The sequence below is a fragment of the Lacerta agilis genome, chromosome 5 (assembly GCF_009819535.1).
Source record: "Lacerta agilis isolate rLacAgi1 chromosome 5, rLacAgi1.pri, whole genome shotgun sequence".
NCBI classification, from domain to species: Eukaryota; Metazoa; Chordata; class Lepidosauria; order Squamata; family Lacertidae; genus Lacerta; species Lacerta agilis.
The window spans coordinates 77,363,356-77,379,580 of NC_046316.1; the positions used below are offsets into that span (position 1 = coordinate 77,363,356).

The 16,225-nt window shown below is 46.5% G+C and overlaps 1 protein-coding gene across 1 annotated transcript in view; it reads right to left on the reverse strand.

Annotated features, from left to right (window-relative positions):
- PPM1L (protein phosphatase, Mg2+/Mn2+ dependent 1L) overlaps positions 1-15,889 on the reverse strand; it is a 166,046-nt gene extending 150,157 nt beyond the window's left edge. Inside the window, exons 1-2 of the mRNA XM_033150575.1 lie at positions 15,832-15,889; positions 13,595-14,353 (exon numbers count right to left, since the gene is read on the reverse strand). Of these exons, the coding sequence (XP_033006466.1) occupies positions 13,595-13,993 (399 nt within the window). The 5' untranslated portion in view covers positions 13,994-14,353; positions 15,832-15,889. The remainder of the gene's footprint in view (positions 1-13,594; positions 14,354-15,831) is intronic.
- Between the last annotated feature and the right edge of the window lie 336 nt (positions 15,890-16,225).

Here is a 16,225-nt window from a genome sequence, read left to right on the forward strand (position 1 = left end):
TCACACACACACACACTTCTTTTCCAAGTGATAGAATACTCCTGGTAGCATGTGGCAGTAGGTCATGCTGAATTTTTCAACTTTCATATTCCAAAAATGAGGGGTGCTAAAAAGTTGTAACGTGACTTGGGAATTCAAAAGATATTGTGAATATCTTTGTTGCTTTCTTTCTTGCCAATTGTTACAAATCTCAGTACTTAAACAAACATTTAAAAAACGACAAGCCGCTGGAACAGAATTCTGGTGACCACAGTCCTCTGTTACTACTGGTAAGGGCTCTCAAAGCTTCTCTTGGTTTTAAGTAAGGCTGAGGGCTGGTTTTTTAGTTTGCCAAAATCCTAAAACAAAGCGAATGTGAAAAGCCCAAGGTGTCCAGGGAAAGTATGACAGCTCAACAGGGGGAGCATCTGCTTTGAATGCGGAAAACCCTGGGTTCAACTCCTGGTGTCTCCAGATAGGGAGACTCTTTGCAGGAGCTACGGAACCAGAAGACAGCAAAGCAGGGAGGAGAGAGGAGGGAGGAAATGGCAGGGTCCCCAAACACTACAAGACAGATCATATCTTAGCAACAGAGCATATAGAGATGACCCTGCTTGCTAGCTTCCCACAGGCATCTGTCTGGCCCCTGTGAAAACATGATGCCAAACTGGATGGAGCCTTCGGTCTGATTCTGCAGGACTATTCTTATGTTCTTATCCAAGGCCGGCCAACTCATTTTGGCACATGAGGCAGAAAATTCCGCAAGTGCCTCTCCTACTTGCAGGGTTCTGCTTCTGTTCTTACATCCCATATTTAATCCGTGGCCTCTCTAATTAAAGGATCTTAGGTAACCAGGGTGGAAAAATATCTCTCTCCCCCATGGCAATGCACCTTATCAGGAGCTGGAGGGCCTAGAGAGGCAGAAACATTTGATTCTATATGTAGCTGTGGCATGGAAATGGAGGCATGGAAAATCTTTCAACCGCCAGGATTGCCACCGGGTCCTCCTGGACAGGAGAGGCTGTAAGAGGCTTCCTCTGTTTGGGCAGGCTGTAGCTTTGCCTGAGCAACAAGATCTTCCTGGCTCTCGTGTGTGTTTCTGAGTGTTCCTCGCCTCCGGTTCCTGGCTTGGTCTCTTGGCTCTGACTCCCTGGCTCACCTCTGACAGCCGTCTGTACCTCAACCTCAACACAGTGCCAGCCAAGAGGAGAAAACCCTGAGCTAGGGTAGACTAACGGCCTGGCCCTATACAAATCCTCATAAGCTTAAAAGCAGGCCTGCATTAGCTTTACAAAAGACAAAGCGATTACTTCCCCAGAGCACTGGCCCCGCAGAAGAGGCAGATGGACAACCAACAAACATGAAACAATCGAGCATCAGCTGCAGGGAGCAACTGTAAAATCCTTCAAATTAGGCAGCTCTTGGGGGGGAAGCTGGAGAAGGGACTCCAAAGGTCCCTTCAAGGCAGAAGCTGCGCAGAGAGATTGGCAGCGGAAATACAGGCCTAGCGCAGCTGCAAGTGGAGAGGCAGGCCTGGTGCAGGAGAAAACTTGCCCCTCTCTTATGAGCAGCAAAAGGCTTTTTAACAAGGAGGAGCATGGCGCTAGTAAGTTCTGCAGGATGTATTTTACAGTAAAAATAAAAAATAAAAAGGGCAGCGTAAGCTAGGCTATATTCCTGACAGTTTTAAGGAACCTAAAAGTTCCTTAGCCCTCAAATAACCCCTTCTAAGCACAAATTTCAATGTGAGCCTAGAAACAAAGAAGAAAATGGTAAGACTTGTAGTGTCCAGGCAGATGTCATTTTTCAAGACTGTACTAGCTTGTCATAGTAGTAGAAGGTCGGCGGTTCAAATCCCAGCGACGGGGTGAGCTCCCGTTGCTCGGTCCCAGCTCCTGCCCACCTAGCAGTTCGAAAGCACGTCAAAGTGCAAGTAGATAAATAGGTACCACTCCGGCGGGAAGGTAAACGGCGTTTCCGTGCGCTGCTCTGGTTCGCCAGAAAGCGGCTTTGTCATGCTGGCCACTTGACCCGGAAGCTGTCTGCGGACAAATGCCAGCTCCATTGGCCTATAGAGCGAGATGAGTGCCGCAACCCCAGAGTCGGACACGACTGGACCTAATGGTCAGGGGTCCCTTTACCTTTACCTAGTAGCTTGTCTAAGGGCAGGGCTTGTCCCTTAGCACCCTGTGAACGTTACTTTGCACATTCAGGAATGCAACTTTTGGGGTAAGGGAGTTACAGGACACAGTTCAGTTTGTTATGGCAAAAACAAGGACTGTGTACATCGTCCTACCTACCCAGAAAATCTCCACAGAAGTGCCTGTAGCCATGAAGATTAGATGGAGAAGCCAATCCATGAATTCGGCCACTTTCAAGAACTTTGGCCCATTCAGAGGTGTCTCTCTGTACAGCAGGGGTGAGGAACCTAAGGTAGGGGTGGGGGCAGGGAATATGGCCTACCAGGCCTATCTATCTGGGCCTCAGAACTCTCCCTAGGCCACAGCCTTCACCGGTATGGATCACACCCCCAAGTGTTTTTGCCTGGCTGGAAGGTGTCCTTGAACTCTGACAATGCCTCTCGCTTGTTTTGATGGGGGGTGGATGACAGAGAGGGATGAGTGCATGTAGCAATTTGCCGACTGTGCAAAGGTGAAGTTTTAATTCATTGCTCTGCTCACTTTTGCTTGTGGCCATGCCCACAACTGGGATGTGGCCCTCATAGGTTTTCCCAGAAGGCAATGCAGCCTTTACACTAACTAACTGTCTCTAGTGTAGTGCCTTTTTCAGCCATTCTGGGAACATGAGTTGAGGGGTGAGGTAAAAATACCTTAAATAAACAAATACAGGAGCCAATTCCCATATTTGGGGCCTGACACAGAACATCCTTTCACTCGCCACACAAAGGTAAATTTGGCTCTGCCACATTGTGTACATTCAGCAGGGAGCTTCGCCCAACTGCATATCCCCCAATAAGTGCAGCTTTATGAAACACATTTGGAAATACAAGTCTGCTGCATCCAGCCTTAAGATGTTTAGGTTTGTGGCATGTGAAAGAGACTCATTTGCCTCCAACACATGTTCAGTTTATCTGTGGCTGAAGACACTTCTTTTAGGAACAGGTTTGTGCCACCAGTACACAGGAGCCTTTGTTAATGTTTTAAGACCAAGCCACTACCTCTGAAAAGTATTGGTAGGGGGGGACAGGAAACATATTTCAGATTCAAATTATCTAGCTGGACAACCTGCACATGGCAAAATACTCATTTTAAAGGTTTATCTTCTCCCCCTTAACGCAAGAGCTGCAGCAGTGCTGAGAAATATGTTGTAGGGCTTGCACTTCCCCTTATCAGAAGAAACGCTGGGTGCCCTGCAGCACTTTTATAACTACCAGGGAATGGGAAAAGTAAAGATTTACTAGAGGATATTTTATTGGCTGAAAGAACCCAGTCTCCACGCCAGTCCCCGCTATTAAAAATGGAAGCATAATATAATTAATGTTTACCCCCAAAGGCAATTGCCGAAAAAGGGAGGGGAGAGTTGGGTAGGGAAGAAAGGATTTGCCAATATTTATGATGACTCGAAAATGTGCAAAGGATTTGGGGGTGGGGGGAGAGAACCCTGCAAGGCTGGAATAAATGAAAATAAATGTGCATTTCTCCCAGGGAGCCTTGAGGTTTCCTGTATGATGTGCAGAGGATAATTGCGCTGTGGCTTAGCAGTTAAAACACGTAGTTTGATTGTCTGGTTGGAGATCGTCAGCTGCTCACACAGCTGTGAATCAGACAAGGTCGGAGATGATGAGAGCCAGCAATGTTTCAGCATCATAATCAATTTGTAGCATCAGCGGCCTGATGGGTGCTCTATGCTGCCACCCACTTCTCTTCCTAAAGTTCATTAAAAGTTCCCACCAAGAAGAATGATGCATCCTGCTCCTCTCTTCCCCGCCCCATCTTATCTCATCATCCAATCAGCCTTGAGCCTCACTACTCAAAAGTTGACAGCTCTGTCCCACCTTGCCACTCTCCATATCCTTGAGCTGTCTTTCTTGGAATGAATTTTCAGCAAAACAATGCATTTTCAATTAGAGTATTTTATGGCTTGTGTAACAGTCCAGGCCCTAAGCGACCATTACTAAAATCTGCTGGGCTGGCCCATGCATGAAAAGAGAAGGGGAGAAACTCTCAAGTCATCTAGTGACTATGCATTTTCTGACAGGTGACCAAGATGCTTCTTAGAATCATGAGAAGCATCTTGTTCTAAAATATGCAAGAATTACTTTAGTCCTCCCACAGAACTGCTTTATACCAAGTCTAGATCAGTCCATTCAGAAGATTCCCTGAATGACCAGACCAAGCATCGATCCACGCCAGTCAACTAGAAACCTCTAGGAAGCCCACAAATAGGGCATGAAAAATCAGTAATCTGAAACCAGAGATTGCATATAACCATAATGGCTAATCATCGCTGATATTTTCCTCCAGTAATTTGCCTAATTTGCAGTTTTGCAAAGCAATTCTCCCTAATGTAGTGCACAACTACATCTTATGGCAGCAGATTCTATCAATTACATGCTGTGTGTAAAAAAAAAAAGAGAGAGAGCTTCCTTTTGCTTGTCCTCTATCTCCTGACCATCAGTTTCATTAGATGGTCCCAGGATCTAATTTTACAAGACTATTTCGATGGAAGCGCTAATCTCTGCAGAGGTGAGGAAAGAGGAAGGTACCTTGGACAGCTCTAATCAGGCATCAGGATGAATTACTGTACTTGCATGAGAACAGAGCTCAGATGTTGCTTTAGCACAGGCATGGACAAACTTGGCCCTCCAGCTGTTTTGGGACTACAATTCCCATCATCCCTGACCACTGGTCCTGTTAGCTAGGGATGATGGGAGTTGTAGTCCCAAAACAGCTGGAGGGCCAAGTTTGCCCATGCCTGCTTTAGCAGGAGTTAACTCTCGGACTGAGTTTCATATAGGAAGCTGCAGCTCTGCCTCACTAGCAAGCTATACTCTGCCTTTATGGTTGGAGACAGGATTATTTCTGAAGACCAGCTGCTGGAAACCACAGAAGGAGAGAGATCACTGCTATACTCAGGCTTCCCATAGGCATCTGGATGGCCACGCTGAGAACAGGAAGCTGGACTAGATGAGCCACAGGACTGATCCTTTAGGCTTTTCTTATGTTCAGGACTAGTCTTAAAAATAAAATAAAAAGTCCCTAAATTATACATGGTCTGATTTACACTGTGCAGGGGATAGAGAATGTACACTCAAATTCTGATTTGCAATTCAATCTTTAAACATTTGGTTCATCAATTAAAATGACCCATGTTTGCTTTTCAGCCCCTAGCGTAGATGTCAGCAACTGAGACAGAGATTATATATATATATATATATATATATGCATGATATTAACAGCATAAATATTTACTCCAGCCCTAATGCAAATGCAAGCATTTCCTGTCAAGGCTGGAGGAAAATTCTATAAATGGGAAACATCACTAATGTCCATGAAATCTTGTTTGAATTTGAGGTCTGGCTGTTTATTTAAAAGGTTATCGGGCAAAAACAAAGCCTTTCACTATTTCAGTGCAGTACATAGCAAACTCCTTCCCCCAGCCACAACTTATTCCGCCTGAAACCTACTGTCAGTCCATCTAGCTCAGCACTGTCTGCTCTGACTGCCAGGCAGGGGAAATTCCCAATTCAACCTAGGCTGTGTACACAATATACCCTCAAATCACGTTAGAAGCACACTCATATGAAGTCAGACCAAGGACCACATTTACTCACCCCTGATTTCTGGCAACCACACACAGTAGAATATATTTCACCGATACCTTTTCAACAGGTATGTAGAAGAGATGAGAAAGGTAGAATGGGGGGGGGGGGGGTTGGTGGATGCAGCAGTCATTGGAACATGTTAACACCAAAGCACTGGAGAAGATAACAATAAGTTTATGATTTATATGCCACCCATCTGACTGGGTTGCCCCATGCACTCTGGGAGGCTTCCAACATAACAAAAACACAGCAAACATCAAACATTAAACATTAAAAACCTTCAGATGCCTTCAGATGTCTTTGGAAAGTTGTGTGGTTGTTTATCTGATTGTCACCTGATGGGAGGGCGTCCCACCGGGGTGGGGGGTGGGGGGGAAGAAATGAATGCTGGGAAGGCCCTCTGCCTGGTTTCCTATAACTTTACTTCTCACAATGAGGGAAGTGCAAGGAGACCCTTAGAGCTGCATCTCAGAGTCCAGGCTGAGCAACGGCGGTGGAGATGTTCCTTCATTTATACAGGGCTGAGGTCATTTAGGGCTTTGAAGGTCAGCATCAACACTCTGAATTGTGCTTGGAAACATACTGGGAGCCAATGTTAATCTTTTAGGACTGGTGTCATATATTTCCAACAGCCGCTCCCAGTCACCATTCTACCAGCCACATTCTGGATTAGTTGTAGTTTCCGGGTAACCTTAAAAGGTAGAGCGCATTGCAGTAGTCCAAGCGGAAGATAACCAGAGCAAGTGCCACTCTGGCGAGGCACTGCACAGGCAGGTAGGGTCTCAGCCGGCATATCAGATGGAGCTGGTAGATAGCTGCCCTGGACACAGTATTAACCTAGCTCCAGGCTGAGCACCTAGACCTTTAGGGGCACAGTTACCCCATTCAGGACCGACAACTCAATGCAGACATTGCTGAGCTGGACCAAAGTTCTAACTATGTGTAAGACTGGTTCCTATGTTCCATCTCCCCACCAATACTATATTTAACACTGAGTACCAGCAAGTACTCTTAATTGGTTGGTGACTTTCTGTCCTGGGGGCCTAAAACTGAACAAGCTCGGCTAATCAGCAAGGCGGACGTGATCAAGGCACTTCCAGCTTCAAAGCACTCACCCCCCCCCCCAGAGCAAATTTGTCTTTCCAAACAAATCTTTACACAAGTAAATCAGAGACCCACACTGTCATTTACTTGTCCTTTGAAGTCAAGGGAAAAACTAGCAAGAGTAGCCACTTACAAGGACCTAAGAAAATACAGTTCTGAGTGCATACTAAGCTATGCTACTTGAATAGTTATTAAGTCCCATTTCATGCATTTTTCTATTCAGGCATTCAGAAGGTACACAAAAAATGCCCTCAAACAAAAACGAGGAAAAAGACAACTAAAAATATTCCCTCTTTTGTAAAAGAATCCATTATGCTGTTTCTTTCCCAGGCCATTCGAATAAAGAGAGCCTATGTTGATAGAAGTAACTCTCACACAAATTGAATGATTAAAAATGTCAGTCGCATATACCAGGTACATCCTGCTCCAATAACACCACTTATTTGCTTTTATGCAAAATTTGTTTCCTTTGTGGGTGGGTACCCGAGACAGGAAAACCACTTATGTCTACCTCACTTACAAAGAAGAGCAGACACTTTGTTCGTATAAGAATGATGAGCTATTTAACTTTTTTTCTTTTACTTTTTTTTGAAAAGAGGGACTCTGGTTACGTATTTAGCAAAATTACTTTAAAAGAGACTGAGAGGGGCTTCACAAACAGCTTCAAAAATAAAAACTTTTGTTATCAAAATCCTATGTTACTCTATAATAAAATGGTTTTATAGAAGGTAGCAGATTAAAAAAACAGAAAGAGGATACAATATGTGTGTGTGTGTGTGTGTGTGTGTGTGTGTGTGTGTAGTCCATCCCCTTGTTATAGGAATTCTAAGGTCTCACACCACATGTCTGAAATAGTACAGGAGAGCAATCTTGTACCCATTTTGACTCTTCCAGTGACCTCAAATATTCTCCGCAGTGAGGAAGGAAATGGGAAAAGCCTCCCCAGTGCCTCTTTGCTCACAAATCCTGTCTTAAGGGTGTATTTGTGCACTGTGACCTGGATTCAGCATCTCAAAAGGAATGGCCAGGCTGCCCAGGTAAAGCAATCAAGTGACCATTTTCAGTATCCTGCCAGACAGGATTTCTGTTGTAGACCACCCCCTGTGATGTATTTCTGTTGTAGCCCGCCTCCTTCTGTGATGTATGTATGATGTTTTTTTCGGGGTGGTCTTGAGCTACAGGGTGGGCAATTTCAAAAGTCTACGTAAGGGCTTGCACACCATTGATCTGGGCCCCTCCTGCGTGTGGCAGTGAGCACCCTGTTGCAACAGTTTCAGGCTTACTAGCTGCCTTGCTTCTCAATATTCTCCGGTTGGCCTCTGTTATTTTCTCCTTCCGATAGAGAACCTACTTAAGGACTCTATGCGGGCTCTTGGATACCCCATAAGTGAAAGGGAGCAGTTTTTTCTTATAACACCTTATTGGCCCGATTTGCAATGACACTAAACCAGGGATGGGAACCTGTGCCTCCATCTCACTCTTGTTTTTGGTCTCCAACTCCCATCAGTGAACATGGTCAGCGATCATGGATGATGTAAGTCAGAGTCTAGCAAGATCTGGTGAGGAAGCACCATTCCCATACTTAACTGCCATGGTTTTGATAGTATTTGGATGTAGATTCAAGTGGAGAGGCAGGCATGGTGGGACATGTAGATTCACATGCCTGAGATCAGAAGCTTCTACTTTCATTTTAGACTGACCACAGTTTAGCATCATGCCCAGACTCTAAACTGCGGTTCACCTTAACTATGGTTAGTGAAGACAAGCTGCTGTGGCACAATGGGGCCTGGCTGTTAACCAGAGGGCTGGTGGGTTGAGCCCAATCAGGGACAGCTGTGGGCAGGATTCCTGCATTGTGGGAGGGTTGGAATTGACGACCCCCAGGTCCCTTCCAACTCTACAATTCTATGATTCTATTATTCATAAAACACAAACCACAGTTAAGAGGACCTGCAGTTTGTCCGAGTTTAGACAATACAATTAAAAATTAAAAGCTGCCAGCTCCTCCTCATGGTCATTGCGAGTGTGCATGCTTAAGGTTTGCATCGGTTCATTCTCACAGTGCCAAGCTATGTTTCAGAATTATGTTCAAAGCATCGCACCCGATTACAGACCCTATGCAATGAGTAAAACAACAGAGGTTGCTTTCACTGAGTGCTCCCTAAATCGAAACACCTGCAATACACATTACCTGTTTCAACATCTGGAATTAGGCGCAGTTGTAGAATCACATTGGCAAACATTCATCTGTACCGAAGGATGGCAAAAACAAACTTCTACCAAAAAAAACCCTCATGCAAATCATATAGTTAAGCCAAGGTTCCCTAGACTGCACTTTGTGCTGCAACGCAAGTTCACTGACCATCCCACGGTTTCTCAAGGTGGGAATTAATGGGATAACTGAAGCACAGAGCTTCCAACATCTCTCCAAGTGGGAAGGCGGGAACTGCAGCGCTGCACTGTTCAATAAAGTCACACATGAAGAATCAACCAGGAATAGAAACTGCCGTGGCTGCTTCCCATGCCAGCTTTGCTCCAGTCCAGCTTCCAGGTGAGGCAGCCCCTGACACTGGAAGGAGACGCAGTGTGGACAACTCCTAAATGGGCAGGCTTTGAACATTGCTAAAGAGCACAAGACAGAGCCAAATGGCATTTACTGCTACCATACCATTAAAGGCAAAACTGAAAGGGTCCCACAGAGGTTTGACAACCATCTGTTGGGTGCACACTTTGTTATTTATTTATTGTAGCATTCATATCCCACCTTTTCCTCCAAGGAGCTCAAGGTGGTGTGCGCAGTTTTACCTTCCCCCCAATTTTATCCTCACAACAATGCTTTGAGGTAGGCTAGGCTGAGAAATGGCAAGGGGCCCCGAGGTGAGCTGTGAGCTTCATGGCTGAGTGGTATTCGAACCCTGGGCTCCCGGGGTCATAATCCAACACTCTAACCCCTATACCACACTGGCTTTATCCCAATTTCCTGCACCAGGCACAATGCTGTACACCTAAAAAGCCCCTGCTACAATTCTGTTTCGTTCAAATCAGCGTGCAGCAAAAGTTTTTAACACAGCGACAAGTCTGTGCACTCATAGCAGAAAAAAATGCAAAGACCAGAACACCTTTTCTAACCCATTTTTAATGGCTGCGTTATGACCCTCACAGCGAGGCGGCCGAAATTGTGCACGGTAGTGATACACACACTGGCTGTAAACAGCGAGTTAGGAAGTGGAATATTGCCACTTGTCTGTGAGGAAATCAAGAGCGAATGGTTACCACACTTAAAAAAAAAACCAAACCACTCCACAGCTGCCCCCTAGCTCAGCCATCCTATCAGCTATTTATTTCCCCTGGTCCACCCATAAAAACACACATTGAACACTGTCATTTTCAATGAGGCCTGTTAACAACAAGTGTGCAATACTATACAGAGGAAGAAGGAGAGGACAAACAAAGGAGGGGGGGTGCTAAAAGATTGCAGAGAGCTTAAATACATTCTGAACAGATAACCAGCTGCTACAGAGTAACATCATCCACTCCTAAACACTTCGCTGATTAAAAGGCAACTGTAACCTATCTTTCAACCAAGTTTCCAATGCAGCTAACAAGGCATATTAAACACAATACTGTATAAATTAGTATGAAAACATGCTAGAAATGCGGAAGTATGGAACAGAGCGGCAGAATCAAGAAAAGGAGCTAATCAAGGCAACCCAAAAAAGCCCCACTGAAGAGGATTGCTTTGGTTTCCTGCTGAAAAGCAATGGAGGAATCAAAATGAAACTTCCTTAGGAAGTGAGTTCCACAGCTACGATGCCATCACAGAAGAGGCCTGGCCACATACTTCAGAACAGTAAGTAGTAGTATACAATATGAACAGAATTCCACCAAACAGTTCCTCTGCAGATTAACTTTTATTACTATTACCTAAAGACCCAGTGCTCCTCCAATTCTGGATATTTCATTTGCAAAACATTTTGCCTTATATCCAGGGGAATTGTTCATAGGTACCAACATTTTTGGCCATTTCATCTTTAGAGGGGCACGTTCGTGTAATCCGCACTGACATCTAGAAGACAGGAACCCACCGCCCGATTTCATGAGCCAATCTCTCCATTTAGCCAGAATAAATTCAGACTGACTGTTTTCCAGCTCTGTTACCTCCCCACAACATCACAGACAAGTCAGCTGAAATATTCCCCAACATTTTCCCAGTTTTGAGGCTCCACCCCTCCACCCACAAGGAGGTGACTGGTATCCCATTTCAAGAAATTCTGGTTCCGTGATTGTATCCTTTGGCTTACACCTAAGCTCAAGCACTCAAGATTAGGAGACAATATGCTTTTGTCCACAAGGACATGTTAAAAGGATGGAAACTTCCATATGCTTTTTTTGCTCTTCAATCAACTGGATTAGAACTGAGGAGTTAAGAAGCAGCAAAAGAACAGCAAGGAGAGTCTGGCTGGATCACAACAAAAAGCCTATCTAATACAGCACCCTGTGTCCCACAATGGCTAAACAGATACCTATAGGTAACTCCCCCTCCCAATGCAAGAGATAGCCCTCTCCTGCTGTGGTTCTCCAGCAACTGGTCTTTAGATACAAGCTGCCCCAGCTCCTGGAGGTGGTACAGCCATCATAGCTAGCAGTCACTGATCCTCCACATTGTGTGATCTATAAGGCCAAAAAAGGGTTTTGTTCCGTATAATCAGCTTCCTACAATAACAAACAAGGACTATGCACGACACATATATTTTAACATCACTGCTCTTCATGCAATCACAACTAACTAAATTTTAAAATAATGGCATCTGAGGTCAAATATACTAATGCAATTTACTCCTATAAGTGAAGTACCATCTGATACAACAAAACACACTGAGCAAAAAGTTCAATGCTAGCATTCTGTTTTAAAAGCATGATGGAAAGACTACTGTAGAGAGAACTCAGTGCACCAGACAGGGCTTAGCTAGAGCTTTTTTGCCGGGGTCGTGGTGGAGAGAAATAATATTCTAAACTGGTTAGGAAGAAAGGTTTTGCCAAGCTATATTTCTGCCCCAAATCTGGATTTAACTAATGTACATAAAGCTACCAAATTTCAAAGCAAGGGGTTTTTTTGGGGGGGTGAGTTGGGATAGAGAAGAGATGGTTTTCAAAGGGCTCTGGGATATAAAAGTTTATACTTAGCTTGAAATGCTTATATTTATTAATGAGTGGCACAATCACAGAAAAATGCTACCATGTTCTTGCACAGCTCCTGATTTTTGTAAGGTGGCCTGTAGAAAAGAATTTGGGTCTCCAGGCAGCATACAATCACACACACACAAGCACTTGCTTCCCTTCTTTGAAAAACAAAATAAAAATGTTTCACTTAACCAAACATCAACATCCGTTACAAGGTATCGGTAATAAAAGACTCCAACAAATAACTAATCTGAAATTTAGTTGATCCTTAAACCCACAGTGGTTGTTCCCAAAACAAAGTCCCGGTCATAGCGATAGTTTACATCCTGCTATCCCTGGAAATTTGGGCTGCAGATCTATGCCCACTTACTGGGGAGTGGGTGCAAATGAGCCTTACTTCCGAGGAAGCACATATGCTTAGGATGGGGCTGTTAGAGGGCCCCCTCCATGTGACGAGTGCACAGAAGGAGCGCAAGAGGTGCAGCCTATCAGGAGTTATGAGAACAGCTGCTACCCTTGGGGACCTTGATTTGTGCCAGATCGCTGTCACAGCTTTCCCGGCAAGTCTGACTTGCCAGAACAGCTGTAGGAAACCCGAAGACCCTCAGATCACAGCACAACAGAGGCAGAATAAAAACAAACACATGCATAGCACTTCGGGGGGGGGGCGCACTAAGTATTTCATTTAACACACCAGCAAGATTCCTCCCCCAGCACCCTGTCACTCCCCCAGCAACTCTTCGCATACAAGCAAAAGAAAAGGGAAGAGAAACCTCCCTGTATTTCATCGCTGATTAACCCGACACAGATAACAGGTCTGCAGCTAGGATGTCAGTAGCTGATTCTGCCGCTCCCCTAGCCCACCCACGCACCCTGCAATGTAAAAAAGCTACAGCAACCTTTCCAGGCATCCCTTGCAAAGAGGAAGGGAGCGACACATGGTATTTGCGCTGCTGTCCAAGACAAACAGCCTGTCTCGGCAAGTAGAAAGGCTACAGAACGCGGCGTAAACAAATAACAAACTTCTACGGCCAGAAATAATAATAATAATAATAATAATAAAGGCAGTGGCACGAGGTTAATTCCTTGGGTTAGCTAAAAGAAAATAAGTTTGTCAGTTCTGTTCCCCGACTGGGGACATTAGAGATCTCCTGCTAGCTCCTTTCTTTCCTACAATAAAACAAACAAACATCTCCTCTTTCAATAAACTTTCCCTTTAAACCAACCATTACAGCATCTGCTGACTCTACTCAGCTGGCAGCAGCATGTGAAGCCTCATAGCTTGGTTAGAAGAGCTTTAACAGAGCAAGTTTGTGATCACAGTCATTACTGCCAGGATGCTCAAACTGCAAGGTATTTAAAAAAAGGAAAGAATGGAAGACTAGGCTTTTTGTCCTGCTGTACCCTTTAAATGGCGTCTACCCAAACCAAAGGTGTGAATGACCGTAAAACAACAACTTTGCTACTAGTTTAAGTCAAACAGTTGCAATAAATAGGAAATGGCAGCAAATCCCGAACCCCCAAAATGAACAGCCCAAGACTTGCCTCGCCTCCATGCCCATCAAATATCCCAAATATGGAAGGATGGGTCTTGTTCACCAGGTCAGTGATGACTTCGAACCTGTCCTCCATGTGGTCTCTCCGGCCTTGGATGGAGTAAACGGCCACGTTGTGGTTCTTAAACTCCCAGGTCTTGGAGAACTCAGCATCAAGCACATCCAATCCGCCGAGCCGGTCATTCTGCATGATCTCTGCCACTTTGCCCTTCACCATCTTCACGGCGTCCCTGCTGGACTTGACGATGGTTTTCACTTCATCCGTATGGAAGAAGTAGCTCCACAGTGCCAGGCTGATACATAGCAGGAAGAGGGTCTCTGGTCTCAGCAAGAAGTAACGCATGATCCGACCCAGCAGAGAGAGCAAAGTCATTGTATCCTCTATCATTTATTACGGAGACAGTGGATCTCCCCCCCCCCCTCCTGACCATGCACCACACACCCGCACAAACCCCGGTGATTGGGATGGGTCTAAAGACAAGGCAGCAAATCAGTGCATGCTCCGGTAATACAAACCCACTGAGGGCAGGGTTATCATCGGCTACTAAAGCTGCCGCCTCCTCCTCCTCCTCCTCCTCTCCCTGTACCACTGCTTTAGGCAGCTCGAGTCACAGATGGCTGGGAGTAGCTCTGGTGTCAAGTAGTACGAAATCAGCACACCACTTCTGTGCAACCAAGGGCAGGCTGATCTGCCTCCTCTTCTGGCTCCTGCTGTTTCCAACCAGCGCGGGGTTCTGGAGAAGGTGAACTGCAAGAAAACAAGCATCCGCACATGAGCAAAAGGGGGAATAGGATGGAGACACAAGCATTAAAAAGAAAAGCAGCAGCAGCAGGAGAGACAGAGAGAGCTGTCAGTCTCTGTGTGCTATTACAAAGAACTCTTCCAGCCAGGATGGAGGCGAGGAGGAAACAGCCTATGTTCGAGGCAGGACACAAAAGGACCCCTTCTGCCTTCTCCCGCCTGCTCCTCCTCTTGCTGCTGTTTCCCGGGCGCTCGCTCCCAGCTGCCCAGAGATGCCTCCGAAGTAGGACAGTAAATCAATTCATGCTTTTGCCGTCTGCAAACTCCAGGCAGAGCACACTTTTATCCAGCGGCAGCCCGGAACAGTTGCTAGCAGCAGAGGCTCCCGGGGAGCAGAGAGAGAAAGAGAGAGACTGGAAGGTACAGAAGGGGGACACACACACACACACACACACACACAAAAGCCACAAGGAGAATGCGCACAGAAAAACCAGGAACAATGAAAAGAAACAAATAACAAAGGGCCACGTGGGCTTTAGGAGGGGAGGACTGTGTTGGAAAGCAAGCCAGGATTACAGGAGGGCAGCAGCACAGAGGAGGAGTAGAAATCAAAAGGGAATGAATTATTATTATTATTATTATTATTATTATTATTATTATTATTATCACCTTCAGTGGGCAGAGCTGGGTCCTATTAAAAGGAAGCAGGGGTAGTGTTTTGTTGTGTTTTGAAAAATAAACAAAACAAGGCAGAATGTCACAATCAGGAGGGCCCTTATGGTGAGCCCCCAGAACTACAAGGTCCTAAAAATAAGGAGCAGGGCTTTAAAACAAGGCCCGCTTGGTCACCCCTCGTAGGATAACGCAGTTCCCCAGGAAATCCCCGGCACGGGCGCTTGCACCAAGGCTCCCTCACCCAGCTGCCATGCAAGCTTTCCCTTTGCAAAAACCCAAGAGGCATCGACCACCCGCATCATGCCCTCTCTTTGCAACCCGTCTGATGATGGTGAACTTCGGGGGGAGGTCTGTTTTTGTGGAGGGGTTATATCTGCTTCTGGCACCGGCTCCAGTTTGCAGGCCACGAGGACGACGGGGTGCATGCCTGGGGAAGCGCGGACTCCCAAAGGAGGAGGAGGAGGAGGAGGAGTGGGAGGGAGGTACGCGCTTCCTTCCCCCCCAGCCCTTACACCCACCAACCCACCGACTGCATCATCCCGGAGCTGCTGCAGAGATTTGCATGCTCAGGCGGCCGACCTCGCAGAGGGAGAAAGGCGGCAGCAGCCCGCCTCGCGCCCCTCCGCCCGCTTTGCTGCAAAAAGAGGGGAGCGAGGCGCCGGCTGCAATCCCCGGGCCGGCCAGCCAACCAGGCAGCCAAGCGGCCGGCTCGCCTCTCGTCTCTCGCGCGCCGCCTCCCTCGGGCCTCCGCTGCGCTTGCCCTTGCCCCTTGCCCCTCGCCCCGCCGCCCCTTCCCCGGCCGCCGTCACCTGCAGGGCCGCCCGCGAGACACCTGGCTCAGCCTCACCGCCGCCGCCGCCGCCTCCGGTCCCTCCCACTGGGCTGGGCTAGTGGCCGCCGCTGCCTACGAATCCCAGGAGCCTTCGCGCAGGGGAGCTCTCGTACGATTGGCGGGAGGCCGCGCCGCGGAATTCTGGGGCTTGTAGTCCTCGAGAGAGGGCGGGCTCTCTTGCGCCCTCTACCAATGAAGTCATCATCATTATTTATTTATACACCGCTTGCCTACAAAGAAAGCAGCAGCAGCAACAGCAACTACTACTAGTAGTACTACTACCAGTAGTGATTTAAAGGTAAAGGTACCCCTGACCGTTAGGTCCAGTCACTGACGACTCTGGGGTTGCACACTCATCTCCTTCTACAGGC